General features: G+C 29.9%; 1 protein-coding gene across 4 annotated transcripts; it reads right to left on the bottom strand.

Annotated features, from left to right (window-relative positions):
* Positions 1-3,741: 3,741 nt before the first annotated feature.
* LOC113857922 (G-box-binding factor 1-like) lies at positions 3,742-8,396 on the bottom strand. 4 transcript variants are annotated; one of them, XM_027490230.1, is made up of 13 exons: positions 7,564-7,722; positions 6,452-6,581; positions 6,319-6,366; positions 6,124-6,213; positions 5,948-6,037; positions 5,603-5,772; positions 5,448-5,505; positions 5,170-5,212; positions 5,052-5,078; positions 4,849-4,943; positions 4,488-4,565; positions 4,216-4,341; positions 3,790-4,106 (listed from the first exon to the last, which is right to left on the bottom strand). In XM_027490230.1, the coding sequence occupies exons 2-13, from the start codon at positions 6,506-6,508 to the stop codon at positions 4,056-4,058; spliced, it is 933 nt and encodes a 310-aa protein (XP_027346031.1). In that variant the 5' UTR covers positions 6,509-6,581; positions 7,564-7,722; the 3' UTR covers positions 3,790-4,055. The 4 variants fall into 4 exon arrangements, with proteins under 4 accessions (XP_027346030.1, XP_027346028.1, XP_027346031.1 ...); XM_027490229.1 differs by lacking the exon at positions 7,564-7,722 and adding an exon at positions 8,249-8,390 and having other exon boundaries at positions 3,742-4,106; positions 4,849-5,078; positions 5,603-5,769; XM_027490227.1 differs by lacking the exon at positions 7,564-7,722 and adding an exon at positions 8,249-8,396 and having other exon boundaries at positions 3,764-4,106; positions 4,849-5,078.
* Between the last annotated feature and the right edge of the window lie 547 nt (positions 8,397-8,943).

The raw sequence follows: 8,943 nt of genomic DNA, 5'->3' as shown, positions 1-8,943 counted from the left end.
TTTTAATAACTTACAACAAGAAGCTTGTTGAAATTATTTAACTTCTCTTGTGATAACCATTTAATTTATTATTATTTTTAATTTTTAAATACTTTTTTTAGAATTAAATTTAAATCTAAAATTTACATATAAGTGCATTATATCAAGTTAAAGTCATTATATTTTAGATAATTAAATTTTAATATTATTATAACTTTTTTTAGGGCAATAGACTTCTTGAGTTTAATTCATGAATTTGAGATTTTCAATTTGCTCATCCAGTATAAGATCTTAGATACTTTGCTTCTTGATTTAATTGTAATTAATTTTGTCAAATGTAGTAGGGAGACGTCTTAAAATTCTTCTAACTTTGCTTTCATCATCTAGTTCCTTACTAAGTGCCTTTAAATCAATATTGACGATAGTTTGAACCTTTGTAAACTTTGTTATATTCATTTTTTTGATAGCACAAGTACGAAGGTACTTGACTTTCATATTTTGTTTTTTTTTTGCTTTATAGTCTAGTTTTCTTATAGAATATGATTACCTTCATTATCTTTGAGTTCATAATTCTCCTTAACAATGATGGTCCAGACCACATATTAAATATATTTCATAGAGTTCAGTTTTGTTTCTCTAGTAAATGTATTTTCTTAGAAGAAGGCTAGAGGTTTTGAGGAGGATGCTCTTTCATGTATTAATAGCTTGTTTTATGTTTGTCATCACCTCACAGGTTGATCTATTACACCAACTTAAAAAGGAGAATAGAGAAAAATATGAGAGAAGGAGTTAAATTAAACTTTTCTTCCTTTTGAAAACTTTTTTTCAATATGTATAAAAACCATTTGATCAATTATCAGTTGAGTTCATCAAAACAAAACTTCTTAGCTTTTCACCCTTAAGAAACATTAGCACATGTAATATTAGGAAATTTTAATTTTTAAAATTGAGCTATAAGTATTTTGAAAACATGACACCGTAATTTTATATTTAACTTAATGTTTAGTAAAAAAAATTGTTAAGAAAAGATAGAATAATTTTTTAGAAATATTACTTATTTTAAAAATCATATACTTATTTTTTAAAAACATTACTTAAATTAAAATCTATTGCAATTTTTAAAAATAAAAAAAATATACAAAAATTATATCATAATTATTGTAATCAAATTTCATACACTTTTGCAAAATTAAGAAATCAGTCTAACGGCCACGTGCTAGGTTCCTGTAAATTGGTTAATCTACAAAATTAAAACATAGACAAATAAATAACATAGGGAGTAAAATTCAAATTCATGTTTAAATGAGATAATTATGAAGCAATTTAGTAAACTATAATAGTTCTAACATATAAAGCACACCATTGAATTACCAGTAAATCATAACAATGAATTCTGTAATTAATTGTGATATAATTGCATATGAAGACCCAAATTTCAAAACACTAATCCATGAATTTTTGGATAATGAATGATATGCACAATTCGTACCTCCCAAAGGTACTCAATTAATATAAACTTGAACATTTCTCATTGACCATAATAATAGTCTACGTAAGTTAGGTTAGTATTATTTTGCGTGCTCAACATCACAACACTCAAATAGCAAACTTAAGTTACTTGAAAGTTCTACACAATAACTACAAGGTCCTAAGAAACTATGCCTATCCATACTTCACGCTTCATTGAGGTATATGTCATTTTGTAACCACTAAAAATAATTTTCACTTATTGCATATATGCATGACACAAATACCATAATAGAATCACAACTACTCATTCATTACAGTTAATAATAATCTCTAAAAGTACAAAAAATTTAATGTTATTTCTTTACGGTAATGCATATCCTATACGTAAAACATTTATAAATATGCTATTTCAAGCCAAAATTTTTCAAAATATAATTTTATATTACAAGGACATTTTTTTTGTAATTAAATAAATATTTAAAGTTGTTTAAGTCATTTTTAAAATAATTAATTTTTTTAGTGTTTTAAATTATGGTTTGACATTCAGCTGCCATAATTTATCTGTCGAAATTTTTTAGACATTTTATACAATATTTATTCAGTAAATAATTTATTTATAATTATTTTAAATGATTTCCAAAATTTTAAAATTCAGTAAAATAATTTTGTATTAATTTATAATTTTCATGGAAAAAATACATATATCATTAAATTATATAATTTTTACTAATTAACATAGGTTCCTATGAGTATACTTTTTCTTAAAAAGTTATTCTATAAAAAATTATAATACTTTTAAGTCTTAGTTTAATGTTTTTATGTAAAACAAGTCAAAATTAGGGATCTACATCTAACAAAATATTTTATAGAGACTAAGTTAATATTGTATAAATTTTGTAAAAACTAAATACTTAAACTTTAAAATATCTTAAACTTCTTTTTGTTTGAGGAAATACTTATTTTATTCTCTCAAATTGTTAGTGTTAAATTAATTTAGTATCAACTTTATAAAAATCTTATATAAAACAATATTCAATTTAGTCAACTTTTTATATTAAAAGACAACAAAAAATGAAGTAGAAAAGTATTACAATGAGTGTTTTTTAAAAACTTAAGGAGTAAACTAAAGTTTGTATAAAGTTAGGGAGTAAAATGATTAATGATTATAATTTGAAAGACGAAAATAAATATTTACTTATTTTTATTTTTCAGCTATTAAAGAATTGAAACTTGCTTTTAAACACTAAATAAAACCAAGCTTTAAAGTTTTTAAAATTAAAAATTTTAAACACAGATTTCAAGCAAGTCTGAAATCTCTATTTTTACTTCATCAAAAACTATAATTGCCAGGCAGTTTAGTAAGTTTTATCCTCATGCAAAAGATTAGGCTTAGTTACTTTTTTTATATCTTTATAGTTTAAACTATGTATAATTTTAGTTTCCTAATTTTTTTTACAATCCAATTAAGTCATAATTTTAAAAATTAAGTAAATTTAATCTCTTTAATTTTTCTTCTTTAAAAAATGCATAAATCATAATATTTTTACTTAAAATGTTGACAGAATAAATTGATTAAATAATCTTTTACTTAAAATCATTAATCAAAATATCAAATTACACTACCGAAAAAATGAATCAAATTACACCTAAAATAGAAAAAATTAAAAATTTTCTTCTCCAAACTCTAATTTAATATTTTATAATATAGTTTAAGTTTAATCAAATTTGTACTAAATTGATTAGTTATATACTTTAAAAATTATTTGATATTTTAAATCTATTTTAAATCCTCAAATATTTGAATTGCAAATAATAATTTGAAGTTAACAGATAACAAAAAGATTAAATTTACTTAATCTTAAAATTAGGGAAACTTAATGATTTGAAAGTTATTTTTGTCAAAAGTGAAAAAAAAAAAACTAAAATTACAATTAACCTAAAGGTTAACAATTATCGCTTTTTACAATAGTCAAGAAGTTTCATTGCAAAAGTTAATTTGCCCCGTGCTTTTTCATATTTTAGACGAAATGGTTAATTTACGTAGGTTTAGGAAAATCTTAAGATTATATGAACATACAAATGAATCTTTCCAAAAATAACGTAAACCACCCACCAGCTGAAACTTTAAAATTTTGCTCGGAATTGGTTCAGTTGTATGGACTGGAGGGGGAAAAACGCAAAAATTTGGTGTGTAAAATATAATCAAACATGATAAATCCCTGCCTCATGAATAGGCTCAAGCACAAATATATTAGTTAGCACTTAGAAGTAGTGAAAATTAGAAAAGTTGAAGCTAAATCCTTGACATCACTAGCAAAACTAAAATTCTAAACAGAAGTGCTCAAGTAGTCTACATTTTCTATTCTCCCGTAGAGGAAAATATTACAACAAATGACATATAAAATCATTAGGGCAATTACAATTGAGGGTTAATGGTATAAATTAGTATAACAAGGGGAAAAAAAAAACATTATATCCTATTCTCAATTAAGAGACCGGGCCATTGATAAGAAAATTCCAGCTGCAGATTCGTCTTAATTAAGAGTCTATCAACTTTTGTAGTTATCATCAAACACGACACTGAAGAACTAAAATGTGTTGCTGTTTCATCCAAGGTTAGCAACTGCTTCTGGCCCACCCAACCGTTCCAACTCTTCCTATTTAAGGCAATTATGTTCAGATACGTGAGTTGTGACATGTCAACATGTAAATTAAACTGCCAAAGAAGCAAATGCTTGTGAAGGCAGAATGGTAAGTGAAACCTACCTTGATAGAATTATTTTCAGATGTAAGCTTCTCACATTCTTCAGATAGTCTCTGAAGCTCTTCTTTTAGAGTTTGGTTCTCACTTCCCAGCGTCTCCACTCTCTTTTGTAACTCTTCACACTCAGCCTGGTTAGCACAAGAAATGAACAAAAGATCATTTTTCTTTATTCTATTTTTCTATTGTAAAATGGTAGTATGAATATACATAATCAAATAATATATAGCTTTTAGCCTCCAAACAAGGGCGCGTGAAGTAGTTATTGGAAAGTTACCTGCTTGCGTAGTCTTGACCTCCTAGCTGACTCTCTGTTAGACTGTTTCCTTTTCTGTCGTTTCAACTCACGTTCATCCTACCAACATCAAGAGAATCCATTATGTTTGGTTCAAAGGAGGGGAAAGGATGACAGAGAAGAAAACTAATTTACTACTATACTCTCAAGAGTACAAAAACAAAACCAAAAGGCAATGACAGAAATATGAATGTCCATATGTGGGAAGTGGGACCAAGATGTACAATATCGACAAAAGCATTGCTTTTCAAAAATATTAGTACAAGCATAAGGATATAAAATGACCATAAAAAGCAATACATGCTCGGAACAATTTCTAAGAAGAAACTGTTAGGACTCATACTTGTATCCATTGTTCACCAAGTGCAACTTCACGTCCCATTACGGTTGAAGCAACAGCTCCTGGGGCACCAGATTGATTATGTCTCAATTTTGCACCTTCAGCACCACCAGAAGATGCATTCCATAAGTCCATTCCAATATTAAGATTAGTTGCAGGCATTGAGACAACAGGTTTTCCAGGCACAGAAGATTGAGAAATCGCACCAGTAGAATTGTTCTGTGCATTGGCTCCTGGAAAAGTTCATGGAAATGCATATCATTTCAGCAACTAAGAACCAAAAAAACAAACCAAAACAATATCATGAATGGAGGTGATGCATACCATCAACAAGCATCTGGTCAAAGCTCCCCTTCTTGTTTGATTCCTACAAAGAAGTCATCAGACAAAAGCCAAAAACAGATTAGAAAAAGAACGACATGCTTTTAATTAAACCAATTCAATTTGGATTTCAGACTTTTGCTGTAAACATCAAAGTAACAAAGACAGCTGATTGTAAAAGCAAAATGGGAGGGGTGGGGGCTGATTTTGATTTCTGTAACGTTATTATTATTTACAAAAGAAAATGAGATCGGATTTAAAACTGGCAATCTGTTATGTACCTGTTGGTTAGTATTCTCATCGCTAGCATTTGATGAATCCTCTGAACCGCTTTCAGCACTATTTAACAAATATTTTAATAGAAATCCACATTAAAATAGCAATTTGAAGAGAAAGAAATAAAAAAGATCTCAAATTAACCAGTGTTTTGCCAAACCTTTGTGAGATGCCATCATTGCCAGAACCTGAGCCTGCCTTTCTACTCTCTCCTGCTTTGGAACCTGTATTTGCAGAAGTTCCCTTCAATTTTTTGGATGAGTTTCGATCTTTTCCTTCAGGTCCTTTCCCTTCAATCTCTGTACTTTGCTGGACAGCACTTGGAGTCTTCTACCATAATGATTGAAAGACCAAAAAGAACAAAAAGAAAGGAAAGACTATGAATTAAAATGTTCAACAATGATAAACATAGTGTATGTAGTTGCCTATAAGCAGGAAAAAAATCATCTTTCTCTGCTCATGCATAGATGTGTTACGGGAATTAGTGAGTGTGCAAGTGGTTTACCACTGCCATGCTAGGATGAGCATAGATACTCCCAGGAGGATATAAAGCAGGATATGGGACTGGAGTCCCATATGGCGGCATCAAAGGATGCTGAAAAAATTAACCAAACTTTAAATGAGAAGATTCCCTTCCATAGAGTATAATTGCATATATCCAAAATGATTTGCTACATTTACCTGGCTTCCCCATAAATAGGGATGAGGAGTTGGGGAAGCAACAGTTGAGGCAAAAAAGGGAGGTGGAGTGGCTCCAGGAGCATAGTAGGCCTAAATAAGAAGCAACATGCATTATTATGAACATAATTTATCTTCATGAGAGCATCAATAGATGTGAAGGTGATGATAAAACCAATACAACATATATTCCACTACCTGCATGGAGCTTGACCAATCAGGATATGCAGGTCCTGGTGGTATCTCCTGTTAATGTAAATAGAGAAGATAAGGAGACACAGGATAAAGGACAAGCAAAAGAAATAAGCGCAGAAGATAGTAGGGCAACAACCTGAGTTGACGAAGATGATTTAGAAGGTTTAGCTGTGCTCTCTTCCCTAGTTCCCATATGTATTACTTTAGAATCACTGCCCTCTCAGAGATACAAAACAAAAAAAATACCTATGATCAAGTGCTGATATCTGTGAAGGTCAAGAGATCAAGTTTAACAGATACCCATGTCAGAAATTATATGCTAATATCACATAGATTAAATAGCAGCAAATATCAAATCTAATGCCAAATTATAAAGTAATGGGTTTAAAATATTATTGTCAGTCTTTTGTTCACCAAAGAAATAGGTAATTAAGAATTTTACATCATCGAGTGTGACCAGAAAAAGTTCAGACGAAGCATAATTTCAGAATTTAACAACACAAAGTTCGATATTTTTCAGTGCAATAAATAGAGGAGTTTAATATACTGAGTCCTTAATACATAACTTTAACTAATGGACGAGAGATAATGGACTCAGGCATCAGGTTTATCCTTGCATGAAATACATTGGACAATTTCCATTCCAGTTCACATAAAACAAAGCATGAAAGAGACAAAAGGCAAGATAAACATGTTGAAAAAATTACATATACACACATCCAGAGATGTCCACAATTAATTACCTTAAATGACAGAAAGCAGCGGAGACACAACGAGAGTTTTCTTCTGTTATGGTGTTTATAAATCATAAGTGCTGTTTCAGTTATGTGAATCTAGAATTATAATATACTGCTATTTTATCAAGAGATAATCGTGTTTTTAGTCATTTGGTGAAGTGTGCTCTGATCTAATCTATGCAACTGTAATTCTTTGCTATAGCTTTCTTAGATGGCACATATGTAATGATTAAAATTAGTATTTTATTTATTAGACTATATTATCACCAATCTAGCTTGACATCATCCTGATATTCTTATTATTTTGGACCATTCTATTTTTCTTTTCAATGAAGAGGTGGAATGGAAGTACGGTTCCAGATAGTAAGTATATGAAATGTCCTTCTCAGCTATATAATTTATTTATTTATTTAAAAAGTCCGTCTTTTACCTTCTGTAAACTTAACCAAACAAAGCCAAAATTTCGATAAGATGATGCTATATTTTTATTTTATATGATAACTCCCTTCACCTTATAGATCAGCAAATCAAACCAAAACCTACTTTTAATCCAATATATCAAAGATAAAATCTTGGTGAAATCGGTGTTACACCAAGCCTGGTTGAAAACCGCAACAAGTATAAGAACTGACATAGAAACTACCAAGTCCCCTTCCAATTTCCTTGTTTTAGTTTTATAGACAATGCCACATAAACACACCAAAAACAAAAAAACTTTCCTTAGCAAGCAATAATTACAAACATAAAATAATTCAGATTCCGTCGAAATATTTTATCATCCACCAAAGTATATATTTTCACCCCCTTAGTTCTTATGGACTAAAGAATAAACCAATTAAAGAATAGAAACAAAACAAAACAAAGTTCCGAAGCAGAGGCAGAACAGAAAGAGCAAGAAATCACATTACAGAAAATTGGAATTCTCTGATAAGTCATACGGAGAACCAACCCCAAATAACAACCAACAATAAAAAAGAAAAGAGAGAACAAAGATAGCAAGAGAGCATTGTGTATTGGAAAAATCAAACTCAGTAAAAAGCCAAAGTCCTAAAAAAGTTTGAGATATACAAAAGAAAGAACGCTAATTAAGCAAAGCACAAAGCTCCAACATGGATCTTGCAGAAATTGATATTTAGTAATTTACTAAAAAAAAAAGAGAGAGAAAGGGCTAGAGAGAGAAAGAGAAATAGCCTGACCTGTTTTCATGGCGTTGAGAAAAGGGGTCGAAAAAGGATGAGGTGGAAGTCCAAGTGGGATGGGACAAGGTGGTTCTCAAGTCAATAATTCTAACTATGCTTTGGTTTGTTGTAGTTGTGTTATAGCTATCAAAACTCAAACCAAACCAAACCAAACGTTTATCGTTTCGCGTTTAAGGTCTCTAAGCTTCTACTAAGGTAGAATGGTAACAGTAAATGTTTGTTAATTTCCACAACCCTCGTGGATGTTGTGTGGGAACGTGAGACTTGGAAGTTTAGTTGAAGGGTTGGAACCAAACAAAACATAAGGAGGAATTAGCAAAGCAGGGAAAGAGGGAGTGTGAGTTGGATTGGGTTTAGGGCTTCGGGGCTGACACGTGCGAAGAAAAGGGTTACAGCTGTGGGCTGTCCATGTCTCACTGGATTAGGTTTGAGACATAGCAAGTTACACGATGACTCATCTGACAACTATGTGCCTTTCTGGATAACCTTTTTTATTTTTTATTTTATTCAATTGCGTATTACGTTTTATTATTCATTATATATTATTTTCAATAAATCCTTTAATTTAAATTGCATAATCATTAATGTGAATATTCGTTTATATTTTTTAATTACTTTCCTTTTCAATATATAAGCAATTTTATAATTTAGCGAAGTTTCTGTGAAGATTTTAATGGATGAAGATTGAGATT

The sequence above is a fragment of the Abrus precatorius genome, unplaced genomic scaffold, assembly GCF_003935025.1.
Source record: "Abrus precatorius isolate BTA unplaced genomic scaffold, Abrus_2018 Scaffold2, whole genome shotgun sequence".
Classification (NCBI taxonomy): Eukaryota; Viridiplantae; Streptophyta; class Magnoliopsida; order Fabales; family Fabaceae; genus Abrus; species Abrus precatorius.
Note: the sequence above shows the minus strand (reverse complement) of the source record. Positions and strands in the feature narration are given on the sequence as shown.

Bases quoted from the DNA above. Each gene is read 5' to 3' on its own strand.
- LOC113857922 (XM_027490227.1), bottom strand. From the start codon at position 6,508: ATGGGAACTAGGGAAGAGAGCACAGCTAAACCTTCTAAATCATCTTCG. The intron at 5,773-5,947 runs GTAAACCACTTG...TCATTATGGTAG, and splicing joins CTCATCCTAGCATGGCAGTG to AAGACTCCAAGTGCTGTCCA. The intron at 5,506-5,602 runs GTTTGGCAAAAC...TTTGTTAAATAG, and splicing joins AATGATGGCATCTCACAAAG to TGCTGAAAGCGGTTCAGAGG.